The sequence below is a fragment of the Protopterus annectens genome, chromosome 1.part1 (genome assembly GCF_019279795.1).
Source record: "Protopterus annectens isolate FY-2018-M chromosome 1.part1, PAN1.0, whole genome shotgun sequence".
Taxonomy (NCBI): domain Eukaryota; kingdom Metazoa; phylum Chordata; order Ceratodontiformes; family Protopteridae; genus Protopterus; species Protopterus annectens.
In genome coordinates this window covers 1,845,009,402-1,845,029,983 of record NC_056726.1, presented here as the reverse complement: position 1 = coordinate 1,845,029,983, position 20,582 = coordinate 1,845,009,402, and the positions used below count along the sequence as shown (strand labels likewise).

The window sequence follows — 20,582 nt, the reverse complement described above, 5'->3', positions numbered from 1 at the left end:
TGGTTACGCCAAGAGGTACATATGAAGATTTGTGTCCAATGAGTTGTATACTCTGCATTAGTTTAAATGGGATAGCATGTGAAATAAATACAAATCAAAGGAGGTGGGGTATATAACACCTGAAGAATTAAGAATTCCAGTTATGTTAACTTATGCAGATGACATTATAGTAATTGCAAAAAACAAAATATGGATAAAAGAAACAATGATTTGCACAAATGAGTGTTTAGAAATTATAGGGATGGCTTTAAATAAAGATTCAGTGATATAGTAAAGATCAGGGTATATATTTTACAATGAATGAAATTTCTGTGTTAGGAATAAAATTTGGGAATAAAGATGTAAGCAGAATTCAATGGGGGAAAACAATAGAAGAAATAAAGCAAAAAACATCTTTTCTGGAGAACATATAAATTATCATTGAGAAAAAAGGCTTATTTGATAAATTCAGTATTGATAGGAAAAATAGCATACTTAGCAAGTGTATTTATGTTGCCAACAGTATTTGAAAAGGAATTATTGCAGATCATTTTTCATTTATATGGGGTTCTAGATTAAACCCAGTAAAAAGAGGAGTTTGTATGTAAATAAAGAAGGAGTTTTATGATTAATTAACCAGTGGTATACATTACTTCATTAAATTTGTAGAAAGTGTTAAAGTGGATAAATGAAAAAGATGACAGATTAGTAGTAAAACTGTATAAATTATGATAAATTTTGGGGTATGGTAAAAAAAAAGAGTAAAACAGTGCACAAATGAATAAATAAAATGTTACCAAGAAAACATATTTTTGCTGAAAAAACTGATGATATGGAAAAAGACAGAAAAGTACAGTATAGTAATGTATTGATAAAACATTACTAGGTAAAACTATTGGAAAATCTAACAAATAAAAAAATTAAAGCTATAAAAATAAGAAGCAAATTGTGTAATCAGAGAGTAGAATGTCAAGATTTTTTGTGGAGACTGGTAATAAACTGCCAGTAAAAGGAAATATGCCATATAAAAAGAAAACTGATACAATATGTTTACATTGTCTAAAAGAAGAAATTATGAAACATCTGTTTTTGAAATGTAAAATAGTGAAAAATTGATGTTGAAAACTATGTAAAGAAGATTTTTTGAAGATATAAAAGAAGTGGATAAAATCAACATGAATATGTTAAAAGAACTGATAAAAATTGTTTTGTGTGTATCAGTTGAATAGAATGAAAGAATAAATGAAATTATGTTTAATGGTAAATGGATTTTAGCAACAATACTAAGTAAAACCAGATGGTGGTTTTGGAAAAAGGAGTGAGGGTCTAATAAGGATGAAAATTTAGCATGATGGTACAGGAAATTATGAATATGTGCTTCTACATATGTAAATATTCGTAAATATGTAAATATTTTGTAAATAAGAGTTATTTTTATATATAAATAAAGGACCTCTACTCTTTACGACAGATGCTGTGTGATCTTTTACATCCATCTGAGCTTCCACCAACTCAAGCGAGACTTTGGTTTAGCTTCTCATCCGAAGGATGGCACACTCCAGTGACGGATCCAGGAATATAGGAAGGGGGGGGGGGGCGCAGTCTAGTAAGGCAACTACAGGGGTTGGAGTTAGAAAGCAGAACACTGCTGATTGGAGGTGTGTAAAAATCACCTTAAGATGCTCTGAATTATATGTGAAAAGACAGCAATATAAATTCAGCTGATAAATAGATACTGTAAATGTGTATGCATGACCTCTAATGCAATGTTCATGCTGATAGTTAACACTAAACGGTATCTTCTGATACCTAAACATGATTGTGGTACAGTAAACAAATGTAGTAAACAGCTGGGGTAATTGTGGATAGAATGTGTTTCAGCTGTTCTACACTCAGAGTCAGACACTGAAGTAACTGCAAATGTTCACAGAGCTGAGGAATTTACTCAGAAGTTAGCCACTATAGGCAGAATCCCCAGTGCAGATTAGGTGGTATCGCTGTGTAGCTGGGAAGTGTGCATGTTGTGGATTATTCTTACTTGTTATTGGCTATTAAAATATTGCGTGCCAATATCAATATCACTTTTCTTTCACATTCAGACTTTTCACATCATTTGACAGGGAATAAAAGTGATTTAAAGTGACTGTGTCACATTTACATATTAGCTAGGATTCATATGATGATATCCTATGTGCTGAGAACGCACCCTTCCTTCCTCATCTCAATGCCTACTACTCAAGCTAATCCTCTACTTTGAAAGTCCCCCCAAGGCTGTTGGAAAGTTATATATATTCCTCCAGAACTCCATCATATCTAGTCTTATACAGCGGAAATAATATCCTACAGATACTCCATGTACTGTTAATGTAAATAAGATAATGTACAACATACTAACCCATTACCAATCGCCTTTCATGTCACCAGCAATTCATGAAGTATACCTAAATAAACTGAGATCATCATACCTCTCAACCTGCAGACATTAACAATACAGACAAAGGTTCTTGGAAAGCAGATACATACAACCAAAAATCTGGACAGCAAAATTCGTATACCTAACATCATAACTCCTCCTACTTCACTATAACTATCAGAAACAAGGTGCACAAAGGTATCAAAAATGAATCATATAGGCATAGTAATTCTAAGGTAGAGGGCTTTCTCTTTTCATAAAGAAAGCTGATGGTGGAATGCAGAAGTCCAGAAAGTCATCAAAAGAAAGGAGTTCAGAAAAAAGTGGGAGACAGAAAAAATGGACCAGGTTAGGAAGGAATACTGTTGGCTAGCAAAGAAGCTAAGAAAGGAGTTGCAGTAGTAAAGAACAAGGCATCGGAAGCACTCTACTAGCGTCTGGAAAGTGACTCAGTAGGTAGCACAACAAAACTATATTAGGTTGCAAAACAAAGTCAGAAAGATAAAGTCAGACACCTTTCATAAGGGATGCCAGTAACAACCTGCTCACCAGTCGACAGGCCATCAAAGGAAGATGGAAGGAGTACTTTCAGAACCTTCTGAATAAATAAAAACCCACAGAAGCTGTACTGCCCTAGACACAGCTTGCAATGAGAGAAGAGGAGCCCACCCTTGAAGAAGTAAGACTAGCACTAAGGAAAATGAAGTCAGGGAAAGCAGCAGGCTCAGATGAGGTCACAGCAGAAATGATAAAGACGAAGAAATGAGAACATAAGAGCAGAAGCCAAAGTAGCTCCAACTGCAGGAAAGATCAAAGAGAACACAGTACAGTGGTTCAGAAACATGCAGAAAAGCAGAAGACAATCTGGTGAACAAGATTTGGGACAGACATAAAGAAGGTAACAGGAAATGAGGGCATCAAGCAAAGAGGTGCTTGGATTGTGTCAGAGAAAATCTGTGACAGTCAGGCATGAGTGCTGAAGAAGGCAGGAGTGTGGTAATGAACGGAGAGAGATGGTGTTGGTTAACACGACACCGAGTCCATGTAGAAACTGGGGGAAAAAGGGGGATGAGACTGGCTAAAACACAGAGCCCTCAAAGTGCCAGTGGCAATTGTCTTATCAGGAAGCATGAAAGCAATAAGCCCTAACCTGAGAGCTCATTATTTTGAACCTTTTTTGGCACTTCCTTTTTTCATCTGCAGGCTGTAAACAAGCATCTCTGGCTAACTAAGTTTGCAGATGACTGCAACTGGTGAGTTACTGTCATTTCCACCCCCACCCCCGATTCTCCTACCTTTTACTAACTACTGCACTGAAAACAGACTCAGATTAAATGCAGAAAAGTGCACTACTGTCTGATTTAGTAGACAACCCTTTTTGTCAGCCTACAGCATTGACAATACCCCTCTTCAAAATGAAAATGTTGTTAGGGGCCTTGAATCTTGGATTGAAAATTCACTTTCATTCAATCACCAGGTGAAATACAGTTGTCATAAATCATTCTAGTTAGTGCAGCTAATGGCCAGGAGAATATCATTCAGATCTAAAGAGACAGTGTCATTTTACATTCAGCATTTATTAGGCCAATTAAGTACAATGCCCTTTTCAGGATATACCTCACCAGACATAAACAACTACAGAGAAACCTATAAGTTCCTAAAATCACTGCCATGATGACCCCGAGCTCCTGAGAGAGACTGGAAGCACTGACCCTTTATTAGACTCTTGAGGGAAGATCAATGCCTTCTCTCTGTGGTTTGACAGATACAGTTGTCCTAGACCTTTTGCATCTCCACAAAATTACTAGTTCCACAAATGACAGAAGAAGGTACCTAAATCTTCACCAACAGGTAAATAAATAAAACGTGATGGAGAAACACAATCATTACACATCACTTCCACCACCTCTGAGAAAGCCCCCTGCCAGTTAAACAGTGTGATATACTATCATTCTTGAAACAAGTCCTAGGTGATTGAATGAGCACCCATAAATTCACCCTGGGCTTGACTAGTGTAATCTTCTTAGAAAAAGGGTGGGTACTGGCAAGGCATAAATCATCACAAGACTCAACTGCCTTGAAATTAAAGAAGAAATGTAAAACATATGTATTTTTTGTAAAAGGACTATGCACTGCTACAAAAAAGCAGTATTTCCTAAACTTTGGATTTTTGACACTTGTTCTTTAAAATTTGATAATATACATTAAACAGTTTAATATGATAAACATCACCACAATAAACTACAATTCAACAAAAGAAATTCTGGTGGCAACATTAACACACACAAATACACACTTATTTATACATACACAGACATATATATAACACAGGACAAACACAAATGTAAATGAGAAAATGCTTGTCCAAGCTTCATGAAAAGTGAGAATGACTGGCTATCAAATAAGCACAAAGCTTAAGACAAATCCAACTTATTAGAAAGAAACTACCCTCCCTAACATAGCCAAAATATACACCTGAAATCAAAATTGCCCACACTAAGTGCAGTAAAAACTGGCAAACTGTAAAAATAAAACTGAGTACAAAGCATAACCTCAGAAATATAACATGTTAACAAAATGTGCAACAAATACATCATTCCTGCTTACTTACTATGTCAATTACATCCAACATTATTAATTCAAAGCTTGAATAAGAATCTCTGAAACATAAAAATATACACTTACCTGTAATGTCCAGCAGCTATGTTTAATAAGCATGGCTAGCAGCTGCCTTCCTCAAATAAGCTGATTGAATTTTTAGATACCCTCTACAAAAAATGTGTCCACTGCCCACGCAAACACAGACAGTATCTTATAACACTTGCCTCGACTGGAATCAAGTTCAGAAGTTTTGAAATTCTCATTTTATGAAACCTACTAAGCCTAAATGATAAATAAACTATCATTTGTCAGTTGCCAGCAAAACTAAGCATTCTTAAAAAATTATAAAGATTTTGATAAATTGTCTTTTCCACTGTGTCTGAATTGTCAACTAAGCTAAAGTCCATAGAAGTTAAGAAACATACCTCACCTCATAGAAGAACATACCTAACCCACTCCCTAACCAGTCAAAAAAAATATCAAAGTATTTTTTCACAACATTCCACCCTGCTAAGGCCTAAAAATCACTACTTTGTGATTAGTACATTGCATTCTGGTTAACAAATTCAAATACACTGATGAATAAATAATTTTAAACTTCAGATTAAAATCTTAAACTTTAAAAATTAAGTCAGTCAACAGTATATTTAGCGTCTCAAAATGAGTATGGCTATTTTCACCTCAGATATTATTCACCTCTTTTGTCCAAGACCAAGAACTGTTAACTCAACGAGCGATTAAAGCAAGCTTAGAATAATTCACATGCAAACTAATTTAGTCAAACACCCCTTATATTATGCCAAGGGTATGACTAGAATATGTGGCTATTTTTTTTCATTATTATTTGAGTCAATGTTTAGTTAATGTGATACAATGTGACGTGTGTGTGTGTGTGTGTGTGTGTGTGTGTGTGTGTGTGTAGATTGTAATCTGCAGAAAATTATAAAAAGGGCCTCATCCTCAGCCACGCTTTGCTTCATTTCAACCTCTGATTTTTGTAGTTTCATTAGTTCAGCTGAATAGCTAGTTAAAGCAACTTCTACTTTTCCAATCTTTTATTATTTCAGTTTAGATATTTCTTCGATGCTTCACTTATTTTAACACATTTGAGTACACGATTTATTTTTTCCTCTAAATTTCTAGAAGTCATTTCCTGTACAAAAGCTGAATTTAACTGCTTTTTGCTGAATGTCTGTGGGATTCTTCCCAGCCAGAATTTTCTTCTCTCTCTTTGCAGTTGATTTTCTCTCAGGTGCTCCAAAAATCCTCTTTGCTAGCATCCAAGAGTAATTACTAACAGCGAACTGATGTTTACTCATACTGACAGTTACAATGTCCCTTTTTTCACAGTTTCTGTTTTTACACAGGGAGAAATGAACTCAGTCTGTTCATCGGTGTGCAGCCATCTTGGATGTCTGTCCTCTTCATCATTATTTTATCCATTAGCCCCATATCATTCAGATTTCCCCATCCTTTACTCAGTGACACCTACTTACACAGCTCATGCTTCACCACTTGCTCTACATTCTGCCTCCATCTCTTACAAGACAAGACCCACAGTTGGCCTTAGGCATAGGCCAACTAGGCAGCTGCCTAGGGCACCGCTCTAGCAGGGGAGCTTTTCCAGTAATCTGGATGGTGTAGGTAGACCAGGATGGGGGCACAGGGTGATGCTGGTGGGGGCACTGTGGAGACGTTTTTCCTAGGGCGTCAGTTGACCAAAGACCTGTCCTGGCAAGACCACTAGCTTATTATTCCTCCCACCTTTGCACTATCTCAGTACTATATTAGGTCCATGATTCCAAAGGTTTTCTGCTTCCCACACCTTTAATTTCATATAGGTTCATAGGTAGGTACTAAGCTGTCGGCCCAAGGGCCTACGTAAGCCTAGCCAGCAAGGTACCATAGCTTACGCCACCCAAGAAAGTTATTTTCCTGTGCCACTGTCCAGCAGAGAGACAGAAGTGATCCCCGGGGTGTATTTCCTATTTCCCATCCACTCATCAAGATTTTTCTTGAATAGTGCTAATGAAGAATTTTGCTTGACATAGATGGGTAGCTTGTTCCAGGGTATAGGAGGTCTCTGGGACAGGAATCTATCCCTCCAGTGTGTCCTGTTTATTGTGGTGACAATGTTTAGGTCCCTAGAGCGTGTAGCTTGGAGGGATTGGGATTTTTTTAGGTGAAGCATGTCCAACAGCTATGTTACAACATTACAATTATCTGCATCTGTCCTTCGTAACGTCCCTACTATCCTTTACCTCTGAAATGGATTTAACCCATCTACAACAAAAACACTGGCCCAAAAGGTCATCAATACTCTTTCTACCTGCATTGCTCCTTTCTACCCTCTATCAACAACCCTATCCCCACCTTTCTACTTTCCATCCTGCTGGCTGTTACATCCTATACAGGATATAACCCATATAGCTTAGGCTACTGCAGCAGTGATCTATTAAAACATCTACTGTTAAGGTAGGTTTACTTGCACAGCACTTTTGGATGCTACTTGTTTTGCAGATGTGCAACAGATCTATCAGTAAATGATCAAAGGAGATTACTAGGCTAATTGATCTGGGACCCTTACAAGCCTAGCCAAGAGTTTATCCCCAGAAAAGAAACCACAATCAGCACCTGTTGCCCCTGTCAATGAGGGACACAGATGGAACCCCTGGGACAAATTTGTGATTGCCCATCCACTCATCAAGGTTGCGCTTGAAGAGGGTCAGCGGCATACTTTGTTTGACTTGTATGGGGAGTCTATTTCAGAGACGGGGCAGCCTCTGGGAGACAAACCTGTCTCTCCAGCGGGTTTCGTTAATGTCACATATTAGATTTAAGCCTTTCAATTGGGTACTAAGTGAGGAGTTAGACTTACTGATAGGCATCTCTGGTACAGCAGGGTCCGAGATTGCCTTGTAGATGAGACCAGGTCACCTCTGAGCAATCTGTACAATACAGAGTAGAGTGACAGTGATTTCAACCTGTCCACATAGGACAGGTGTTGCAGGCCATGGATTTTCTTTGTGATGTATTTTTGTGGGCTTTCCAGTTGCTGCAGATGTTATTGGCCTAATGAGGGAGGAGTACAGAGAGGTAATGACCTCCTTTTTTCTGGATGCAATCCCTTTACTTATGAGATGAACCAAGTAAAAGGCTTTTCTGACCACTGCCGCTACACGACGGTCAAATGTGAGATTGTTGACAACTTGTGTACTCAGGTCTCTCACCACAGGTTGTGTGATTAGGGGGCTGCCACTAATGTGGTAATCATTAGGGACCATGTTTTTGCAGAATGGTATGATAATACATTTTTTTACATTTAACTTAAAGCCATGACTTTGGCACCAGTCATATGTTGCTGTGAGACCCTCTTGAAGTATGTTAACATCATTTGGGTTGTCAATGACAGCACCCAACTTACAGTCATCCGCAAACTTGGTCAGCCACAGGCCTTTTGCCTTTGCCTGGACCTCTGAGAAGTACATGTCAAACATGCCTTGTTGGCTAGGTACAGACTGCCATACAGCAGTCTGTAGAAGTCCGAGTAAATGGATAGGGCTTTGAGATAGTCTGCATAGGACTTATTTACTCTCTGTGGTCTCTCAGGCTGTTGCAAGGGCCAGGTTGGGTACATGCTGAAGGATGCGTTGTACTCAGTGATGGGTTTGATGACAGCACAGTACAGGATGTCATGCCCTTACTTAAAAGCTGTACAACACAGAGTGATTTTTCTCACCACAGAAGACACATAGTGGTCAAAGGTCAGGTTACTGTCAGCATGCATTCCCAGATCCCTGACCACTAGTCTACTTTTAGGGGAGTATTATCAATGTGGTAATTTCCAGGAGGTGACCGTCTTTCCAAAGGGTACTATTATGCACTTTGTCACACAGGGCTTTGAGACTGTCTGCATAGCAGTTGTTTACTGTCTGTGGTCTCTCAGGCTGTTGCAAATGCCTGGTCATGTACATGCTGAAGGGTGCATTGTACTCAATGACTGGTGTAATGAGAGCACAGTACAGCAGAAAAATGACTTCCTTGGACCTAGATGCCATGCCATTACAAGTTGTGCAACATAGGTAATTTTCCCACCACAGTAGACATGTGTTGGTCAAAGGTCAGGTTACTGCCAATTGGATGTGACTACAAAGCCAGGTGATACTGGGGCTTTTTAAATTAATTTTGATGCTGCATTAACTGCAGCAATACACTTTTTGTATGACTCTAGCAAGGGACTTGCTACAGTTATAATGACAATGAAGTTTAATTTTACTTTTTCTGGTCTGTCAACTTTAGGTTGAGGCAGGTGTGGGGAACTATCCAAGGTGTCAGATAACCTAGACACAGCTCACACACATTTATTTACTTGGCAGTATCGCTAGACCATGCTGTCTGTTACACAAGCTAATGGTGATATAGTTACCCTACACCTCTCAAGCAAAGGTTCCAATAGTAGTAATAACTGCTACTACTTCTAAGCAATGCACCAAAAGCAAACATGAAATAAAATAGAATTGAATACAACTTGTCACTATCACATACCACAGGATAGCACAAGGGTGGGCCCACAACTGACCCTAGGAACTACCGACCAATAAGCCTGACCAGTCTGATCTGTAAGGCAATGGAGCGAATCATTGTGGAACTCATAAATGGAGAGATTGGGAACCTCCAAGCCCTTGACCCCACACAGTTCGGCTTTGTCAAGAGCAGATCATGCCTCCTAAACCTGGTGGACTTCTTTGAGACAGTTACTCAGGCTATAGATAAGGGAAAGGAGGTACACACGGCTTACCTTGACCTTGCTAAAGCATTTGACACCATTCCCCATTCAGGTATTATTGATAAACTCACCAACCTGGGCATAAACCCTTACGTCACAAGATGGATCGCAAACTGGCTCTCAGACAGATCCCACAAAGTAAGAGTAATGAGATCTATGTCCAAATCCAAACCAGTAACGAGCGGTGTGCCTCAGGGCTCTGTCCTGGGGCCCCTTCTGTTTGACATAGCACTGAAGGGCTGTGGCTGACAAGTTTGTGGACGACTGCAAACTGGGTGCTATAATAGAGTCTCCGGCTGACATGGATATCCTCCAGAAGGGCCTTAATGAGACTGATGCATGGTATCAAAGCCATGGTCTCAAGCTAAATGCTAAAAAATGCGTAGTAATCCCCTTTGGAAAAAAACAGAGTACCCACGAACTACCACATAGGAGGTAACCCCCTGAAATCTAAAGAAGTAATAAGGGATCTGGGGACCCAAGTAGATAGTCAGCTTTCCTTCGATAACCATGTTGCCAAGGTGGTTAGAAAATCCTTCTATGTGACCCATCTGATCACGAAAGGGTTTGCATCAAGATCTAACGATGTAGAGGTGCCCCTCTACTCTTTCCTCATCAGACCCATTATTGAGTACAATGCACCAACTGGAATGTACCTGGCCAGGCATCTCCAGCAGCTGGAGAGACCACAGAGTTACCTCACTAAGAGGATTACTGGCCTCAAACAGTTGCCCTATGCAGCACGATTGAAAAAACTAAGGCTTTTCTCAGTTGCATACTGCCTTCTCAGAGGCGATCTCTGTCTAACATACAGAGCCATGTCCAACCCAGAACTGTTGAACATGCTCCATCTTAGCAAAACCAAATATACTCGAGCTACACGCTCTAGGGATATAAACCTCAGCACAACAATGAACAGAACATTCTGGAGGGATAGATTCCCTTCACAAATACTTCCCTTGCTATGGAACAAGGTCCCAATCTACATAAGACAGAGCCCCTCACTATCACTCTTCAACAGGAACCTTGACGAGTGGATGGGTAACAGAAAGTTCACACCAGGGATCATACCAACAGCTCTACTAGATAGGGGTCAGGGGTACTAACTGCTAGATCAAGGGCCTAGGGAACTAACCAAAGGGGCGGTGAATACCGCACAATGTGGCTGGGCTAATATATGCCTTCGGGCAGATAGCCCAGTACCTACCTATGAAACTATAATAAGAATAAAGTCCATGTTGAGAAAAGGATACTAAATGATTAATGCAGGCATGTAAAATAAATTATAACATTCCATTGGTTGATGTTTGATCACAGGATTTCATTATTAGGTATTACATAACTCAGATAACAGTACCAATGTAACATTCAAGACTGCGGTTGAATGCACTTTGCAATGATTTTTTTAATTGTTTACTAGTATATTAGTGTGGAGCAATTAATATGTCATCTGCAAGTTGTTGTACTGTCCATAACTGGCAAACTTTCAACACTATTTTGCTGCATGGTACTTTCTCAGGCCATCACTTACTCTCACCTCTGCCACCCCATACACAGACATATGTATGTTTATATATATATATATATATATATATATATATATGTGTGTGTGTGTGTGTGTGTATGTATATATATGGTTCCCATTCAGAAGCCTGAAACATCATAAGCCTGAAAATCAAAATCCAAGCCCAAAATCCTGAAACTCAAAATCCTGAAAACACAAATAATGCTAATATGTCACTATAAAGACACTAATATCTACCAACTGACCCTGACCCTAACCTAACTCACTTAAACCTCTAACCCCAATATTTGTCACTATTGCATACATGCTTAACATAAAACCAATAGCAAAGCCACAATGACATCAGTATGTCTATTTTGTGTTTTCAGGATTTTGAGTTTCAGGATTTTGGGCTTTCAGGATTTTGAGTTTTCAGGATTCTGAATTTTCAGGCTTTTGGTTTCAGGATTTTGATTTTCAGGCTTATGATGTTTCAGGCTTCTGAATTATATATATATATATATATATATATATATATATATATATATACATATACATATATATATATATATATATATATATACACACATGTATATAAATATGTTCATCCAGAGGCAGACACACAGTACTCAACCCCCTAGATTAGGCTTCATTGGAATGAGAGAATGATAAGGCGGTTCTCTGTTGCAGTTCCTAAGAAACAGCATGGGCTCCTTTTCACTTCTATAATGACATTAGCCTTATACCTAAAAAAAGGACATTCATTATCTAAAGATGTAGTTAATGTGGGAAGAATGAATACAATGATTTAACTGTGAGATGTGGCAACCCATGCAATTCAGCACCCTGAAAAAAAGCATTTGCTTTGCATTTTCTTGAAATGACAGCATGACAGCTTAAAGTCAGGGATGCAGGAGAACCAGATGCTATCCTTTCCATTTAAGTTTGTTATAAAATAGATATCACCAGTAAGTTCCAACAGAACAGCAAATGTGGCCACAGTCCTGCTTAGAAATGTTCCACTGCATCTGAATGCATAAACGATAATGTTTTAGCTAATTATAGTAACCGTGAGAGACGTTCAATAACCGCGAGAAGCAAACGCTGATTTTAATGATAAAAAAGCCAGCAGTACTTTGCTTTGAATTATAAGTAAGCATTTTTATTTAATATGTATTTATTTGAGAATTTGTTGAGTAAGAGTTGGTGCATACAGTCTACAAAAAAGGCAAATTACATATAATACTTTTCTAACAAAGGTCATTCCCTGTAAGATTAAAAAACATTGCACAGTTCAGGATGCTCAGCTTTATTAAATATCTGCACTAACAAGGCACAACTGAACAAACATCAATCAGTGCTTGTTTTCCCAGGTGAATAAAAACAATTCTGGGACTGTCACTAAAGGGCATAAATAATTAGAAGATAAGGAGGCAGGATGAGAAAATGGTGACATCACAGCATGGGAGGGGTTACTGAAGTACAGTAAGCACAGGATGCTCTGAAGAAAAAACTACTAAAATATGGCTAGAAGAAGGGAAAAAAATCAGGAAATAAAAACTAGGTGTCATGCTTATGAAGTATGCTATCTATTGGGATTTTAAAAAAATGTTTTTCAGAGACACCCAAGTTTGACACTCTCTCTCTAAGGGAAAAACAGTTACCTCAGAGTTTCTGAACACTAGTCTGCACTCACTACAGCAGTTCTCCTTGTATACTTGAACTGGATTTTGATCAACGCTGCAGTTTGGCGCTAGTCTAAAAACATCTGTTTCACCATCTACTGAATCCTTGCTGTGACCAGACGCACTTTCACTCAACTATAGCGGAGATGGAATTGGAGGAGCAATTAAGGATCGTCCTACAGATCACCTGACTGCAATTTCCAAATGCATCTCAGATGCATCTTTCACATAAAAAAAATAGTTGAAACGGCTTGAAACAGCAATGTATGACTTTGGTAGTAGATTTTCCAATTTTAACAAAAGCACAGCGCAGTGCATTTCTTTTTTTTTTTTAAACTCGCACAGCAGCTTTAAAAAGGGGGTGGCACGCGCCCCTGCGCCCAAGCCTAAATCCGCCATTGCTCAGTAATTTATCTTCCTATCGTGAGAATAGAACCCACAGCCTTTTGCACCAAAGGTGAGTGTGCTACGTGTTGCACCACTGATAGTACTGTAATCAAAAGAAGAAATGCATTTTGCTGTTCATAGTACATATGGTGCAAAACAGCATTGTATGATGCATGCTTCTATATACAGGTACGGTTTTGCTTTTTGCAGCTCCAAGCTTGTGAATTAAAAAGAAAAAGGGCATGCCAACAAGTAACACGGGAATCATTTTGATCTGTACTGAGAAGAATACACCTCTCCCCATTGCTGGCAGCCATAAACTAAAAGGAAGAAGCTTGTGGTGTAATCATGTTTAAAGTGTTTAAAGATACCATAAGTTAAAAATAACAAAATCAACTAATAAAAAAGCAAGTACTGATTTCAAGAAATAAAACATTCCTGTTATAAAATATCTTGTATAAACAAACTTCTCACTTTGTGGCAAAATACTTAGACAAAAGGGGACATTTCAAAGACCATTTTTTTTTTAAAAAAAATGGTCGAAATAAATTTAAAATAACATTACGTACTGCTACTTCACCCACCAATCAGGATCATAGGCCGATTCTTCATCTGAGAGAGACTGAACATACCTAAAAATACGAAAAAGAATCCAGTGAAAGCTAACATAACAGTTAAGATACACAAGGACATCATTCTCTTTGAAAAATCTAACTATTTTTCAGCATAGCAGTTACTATTATAATACATAGTTTAAAAACATTTGAGCTATTTTAAATGCTGTGAATTCATTTTTAACAAGAAAGTTATGTACATATAAACCATGAGGAATATCTGGGATAAAACTCCATGTGTATTCATTCTGTACAGGTGGAAAATAGTAGCAGTGTAACAAAAGATCATTAAGTGAACTTTAGCTAGGAACTAAAATAGATAGTCATGCTGCTAGGTGGCTAAATTTAACAATCACATCTGTCTTATGAGGGCTTCACTTCACCAACACTCCCTACTGATGTCAACAACAGCACACAGGCCAGCTCTAGTCATAGTTCAAACTAAGTATTTTTTAACCAACAGCCCAAAGTCAGGGATCTCACTGAAAAGCTACGGGATGACAGTGTTTGGAGTAATGGGAGATTGTACACTGTACCCATATGTTGAACCTCAACTACTTATCATTATAGTACATTCTTAGAAAAATCTGTTTTTTAAAGGGTCCTCTCAAAAATCATTTAAAATTAAATAAATAAATAAGCCTCAAGTAGTAAACTGGGTCAGATGTCATATACTTATAGACTAATGTTCATCCAATAGCAGCCTATATGCCAGTGAAAGAAAAAAAACAAAATATTCTTCATTAAACTTATATAACTACCCTGTATTACACTTTACTTATATAGGAAAGAGAATAACAAAAAATATGGTCTTCTAAAACCTTAAGGCAAAATTCCTCACTAAAATGGTATTAGTGATTAAATGTGACTTTTTATCAGAGGTGGCACCTAGGTGCTTTCATTAAGGTTTTAACGGGACTGCAAGTTTCATAAACAGCACATATATTTTACAATTTCATATACTTCCCTTCATCAGGGGAAGTGTCTGTTTTGTCTGCTGATACCAGCCTCATGACAAACAATGAAGAAACATAATGTTTGGATTAATTATTGAACTTCTTGGAATTATGCCAGTAGTATAGCAAATGTTTATCTGGACTTGCTTATTTTGGAAAATAATATAATAAAAGAAGTAAATCAGGATTAAAAATTCAGTGAAATGAATTATCACCAACTGACAACAATTTGATATGCAGCTGGTTTCAAAGTGATGCTTCAGTTTCTAAAAACTACAAGAAAGATTTCATAATGAGAATGGAGTATTAACACGTAATTTGAAATACAAGATTCCCCTCAGAAAGATTCAAGGAAGGTCAAAATGAGCAACAGTCTGACTTCAGCAGGGTTATGATGAGTACTGATGCTTGGTAAGAGGCCTTGAACAGCTCAAAGGAGATCAGCTTACCAAAATTAGAATTAGCGGGCCATCTAAAACTCCATATTTGCAGAAGGCAACTTGTTTCACTTAGATGCATAGGATCTAATTTTAGATCCTCCCTAGGTAGCTGAAATTGTACAAACAATTCTTCTGTATATGTGCGATTTGTTAACAATAACTGATAATTTATAGCCACCACCCTCAACCCAAAGCTATACAACAGTGGTCATATGAAGACACAAATTTTAATAAGAAAATAGTTCTCTGTTTCACTGTCTCTATTACTATGAAACGTCTTCACCAACTACACCTGCTGGGAGTCTTCCTTTAAATGACTTGAACTCTAAATTTCTGAAAAATGTCTTAAATGACTGCTGTTAGTTTTGCCAGCAACTCTTATCATTTGGTACGGGCTGCATACATGGGCTTTGAGAATTTTATTTCCATCTGCATGGACAAAATGGTTGTTCTGCATGTTGTAGGGGGCACATGGGGCTACTTCATAAACTCTAGGACACAACTTTCAAGCAAACTGCTCTTCTTTGAGCAGTTGTGTCCTTCCTTTGCGTGCTTTCTGGATTTTCTGTATGTGGAAAGACAAGTTCAGACATTGTACATGATTTTTGCTTTGGTTTACTATTTACTAATATTCTGACATGGAATGGCAGCGATTTGATCTTTATTTATGTCGAGGATCTACTCCTCTTCCAGTCTTCATTGGTTTCTGAAAGCATGGTAAGTATGTTAAATGACATTAGTTTCGTGTTTCATAGACAGTTTGATGCATAATACCTCAGTTTTAGCACAATTAAAGCTGTCATTTTTGTCACATTGCCTAAATTTGCTGCATTTTCACCTAATAACAGAATCTGTTCATTTTATGTTAATTTTCTTCAGAAAATTTAAATCTTCAACTAGCTGGGCATCTGAAATGATATGTTAGTCTCTTTTGTTGACAAGTACTTGACCAGACAGCATCAGCAGCTTGGTGCCTACTGATTACTGAAACACAAGAAGATTTTTGTTAGCCCTGAAGCTTGTCATGTCACAGAACAGAGTGCTTTCTTAACCCTATTTAAGTGCAGGTGTCAGGTTACTGTAAGTGCCTTTGTTGATGCTCTGTACTGGAGTCAGTCAATAACAAAAATTGCCAGATATGCACGCCCAGCCCATGTTTTGTAACATAGAAGCTCAACATTTAAGACAGCTGGCCTGCTTTTTACTAAGGGCCTGCAGACCATATCATAATTTCATGACTCAAACTAGTCCTTCTAACATGCATACCTTTGTTTATAACAATTCATGTTAACAACAGTTGTATTTCTTTGTGCTTTACTGGCACTCCTGTAGTGCCTTATTATTCCTGCTCAAACCAGAACCTGCCCTTCCTCTCCATATCATCAGTGTACTCAGAGCCTGTTAGAGCAGCTTTAGAAGTCACATTTTAATACAGTTATGTATTTGTAGTTATGCATTAGTAGATGTTACAGAACTGAGTTACAGATTCACTTGCTTATTTTCAGAATTAGCCTACTTCTTTCAACTCACTACACACACCTGCCTCTTTTAATGGGTGATGTTGGAGCACTGTCTCTTGAAGTGACTTGTTCACAGTAGCAAAGTACCCAAGTGGAGACTAAGGGAATCAAACCAGAGACTACAGGTCAAAGCCCACTGACAGCTTCTTGCCTTATCTCTCTTTGCTGCAATGCAACACAATTTGGCTTTCCTTCATCCCTCTCTCTTTGATAGGATTCAGTTTAGTATGCCACTTCATTCCTAAGACACTGAATGAAACAGAATCTTTATTAATGTCTTGTGAAACATTATCTACGGCAGCATATTCTTCCTTGCATTTCTCTTGTGACTATTTAAATACAAAGTAAACACATACAAACCTACACTGTTTCACTGCTATCAAAAGGGGCTCTACTACCTTATTAAACAGTGGATTCATAAGCAGAAGAAAAACGTCCCCCTGCTATGTCTAAGTACAGCTTAGAAATGGAAGAAAATATTTTTTCTCCAGAACAGGGACTATCTAGCCAGAGAACTCTTAAGCACCAACTCTAGCAAGTACAATTCCCAGATATATAGTACTTGAAAGTAGAACCAAGTTAATTTCTAACTGAATGCAATATTCAAAAATAGGGACTAGAATGTGAGTGATGGCAAAACTGAATGCTGTTCTGGACAAGAAAATCCTAAATGTGAGATTTTGGAGTGCAGTGACATATTTATATACATCTTTAAGGTCACTGTACATCGGATGGAAGGAAATTCCCCTTGGAAAGTTCCATCAATGAAATACAAGTCAGACACTGAGTACTATCACATAACCAGGCCTCAAGAAAGAAAAAAACACTTTAAACAACTTTTGGGGCTCCTGATGAAACAGGACTGAAGTCTAACATAAAACATCAGCATACCAGCTCATGGGAAACCTAAGTCACAGATAAAATTGAGGAAAAATAAGGATGGTATAGCCCCCTGTGTAAAAGGGACTAAAGAATCCTGGCTAGCTTCAGTTACACAAGCCTAAGGAAAAATTCCAGCTTTCAAAGTATGCAATTGGTCTTCACTGTAAAATAAGTCCATAGTTATCAATATAAAATCAGTCTCAAAACAGTGTCTTAGAATCTCTAAATAACATCAAAAACATTTAGAGGTAAGTTCCTTAATAAAGACAAAAGGAAAATGATGTCTTAAAATTGGTTTAATGGCAGATGAGGGCTGAATTGCAAATTGTATCAAACATTCAGGTTCAGTACAAAACATTTCTTAATCCATAATACCAAGGAGTGTGGGCGTGTGGTGGGAGTGATTTCAACAAGTGTAAAGCATTGGGTTCTTTAGATTCAAATTAGCCAACAGTAATCTCCCTCACCAGGTATAAAGTGAAAGCCCTGAAGTGAGCCAAAAACTAAACTACAGAATCGAGCTGTTCTACAAAAGTTTGGTGTCAAATAATTATTTTACTACCTAGCTACCTTTATAATTAAACAAAACAAAAAGTCAATATAGAACTTGTTGGATGCAATATGAAATAAATGCCGATTAAATATAAATATGGACTTCTAAACCTTATGTTACAAGGCTGCCTTGTCTCTAACCTAAAGAAAATTGTTAGTGGAGGAGCTACAAGAAATTGAAAGGTACCACAATAAATGAGAAAATAAAAGAAAAATAGACAACTAACTGGTCTTAATTCATCATAAATTGTTATGGTTGTGGGGACTAACAAAACCTAATATTAACCAAAATAAAATAAGGGCTAAGGAGGGATCATCTTCATTTGAGCCAAGGGAAATTCATTATGAAACAGGGAGGAAACTTTGTGATAGTTGATAAAACATAAAGGGTGCCTAATCCAGACTGTTAAGCCATAGTGAGACTTGTGGGACAGAATGGCCTACCATGGTTTAAAACAATGGATGAATGAACAAGTCGGGTTTCCTAGGGGAGTCATGAATTTTAAAACAAATGAGCTGTAGTATCCCTCATGCCCAAGAAGAGAATTGTCTAAGTGTTTTACCAGTAGCTCTGGGACAAAACTCAATATGTTCTCCCACTAACAGTTGCCTATGAACCTCTTACAACTGTAAGGGAGGGGGAGAGTGACTGGGAACCTGGAATAAATTCCATCATTCGCCAAGAGAAGCGTTCAAGGGACAGGGTTGATGACTGGTCCCAGATCAAATTCATTGACTATCAGGGCTACAGGCAGCTAGCACAAATCAAACTAGGAAACACACAAAAACTGAAGACTCCCCCTTGTCCACTGATGCTCGTTACCATGGTTGACACAGTTTAAAGTAAACAAAGACATTTATTTAAAATTTAAAGGTAGCACAACTAAGGATAAGGGGTTCTATAACCCAGTGGAACAGTCTGTTTGCAACAATTTAAATATAGAGAAACAACAGAGTAAACACAGTAAAATATGGGTAACAAAAGCCCTGTAGTCAGATCAGTCTAACTATGGTTTGTGCGAAGTAAAAATGTAATGACCTTGTATCTAATGCAAAACAGTAAACATGGGAAATAGCTTAAATTAATGATATAATGAGACCATTGTGATTAAGCCACTGCTATAATGGAATGGCCAGGAAAAGGCTAGCACTCATTAGAAAACATCATAAAGATAAAAATAAATAAAAATAAACAAAGATCAATCAATTACGGTAGAGATAAACTGTAAAATATGGTAAGTCTAGCTAATGAATCCCATAATCAAACATGGGCTTTGTGAATAGAAATGGATGGGAAGGTAATGCTTTAGAATTAAATCAGTGGGAGAAGGGGGAACAATTACATTAATAAAGTTCCATAGCAGATTAACATGAAAAACATCTACATTAACAAATGGCTGGTCAGTGAAATTAAAAAAAATCTTCCCACGTTTACAGCCTTGGGGATAAAAAAAAAGTTGATATAAAGCCTGTAAAATCTGTGTGGACCATAAACATCTTATACTCTTAAAAACTCTAAACATGGTGAAAAGCTTTAAACATATGTTGCCAAGAAATTTAACCTAGATTTTAAGAATAAGGTTAAACACTGTCTGTTAATATAAGTTTTTAAAAATAACACTTGCTAAGCATTGGTAATAACAAAATAGTTGCAAGTAAAAACTAAGAAACTAATAAAAATTTATAAAAAAAACCTGAATTGCTAATTGTTCCTAAAAATCAAAAATGGTGCTGACAGAACTGGAGTTGTTTAGACCTGGGGTTTGTATGCTATAAGTCTAAGTTGCCATTCCAATTCTTTCTTTCTAACTTGTCGTTAACTGGTTCTTCAAGTTCTGTAGTGTTCATCCTGTCCAAAATATGAAAGTAAAATCCATTATGCCCAGATGATTCTTGTCCATGTTTGACAAGGGCATTGCTGCTGATATTTTGCCATAAATCCATAACATGCCTTACAGTTCTGGTTTTAAGCTTATTTATAGTTTTACCAACATAGACATTTTGCCATAAATCTAGAACATGCCTTACAGTTCTGGTTTTAAGCTTATTTATAGTTTTACCAACATAGAATGCCTTATGTTTATTGCACTGGGCTCTATAAATTACTTTTTCTCTGTTGCAGTTACTGTAGAATTTGCTAGGGTAATATTTTTGTGTGTTTGGGCATCTAACTGCTTTTATGTTGCTCATGGGGTGGCAATAACTGCAAGCAGGGGACCACAAGGAAAAGTCCCTTGTGCTGATCCATTTTCTTCAGATAAGA

The 20,582-nt window shown here is 37.5% G+C and overlaps 1 protein-coding gene across 3 annotated transcripts in view; it reads right to left on the bottom strand.

Moving 5' to 3' along the window:
- The window catches only part of MOCS1 (molybdenum cofactor synthesis 1), a 1,733,254-nt gene that overhangs the window by 159,651 nt on the left and 1,553,021 nt on the right, over positions 1-20,582 (bottom strand). Inside the window, exon 10 of one of the 3 annotated variants that reach the window (XM_044084832.1) lies at positions 13,940-13,987. The exons of 1 other annotated variant lie outside the window; for it this stretch is intronic. In XM_044084832.1, the coding sequence (XP_043940767.1) occupies positions 13,940-13,987 (48 nt within the window). Of the gene's footprint in view, positions 1-13,924; positions 13,988-20,582 lie in introns of all 3 variants that reach the window. One more of the 3 variants, XM_044084843.1, reaches the window with a different exon arrangement.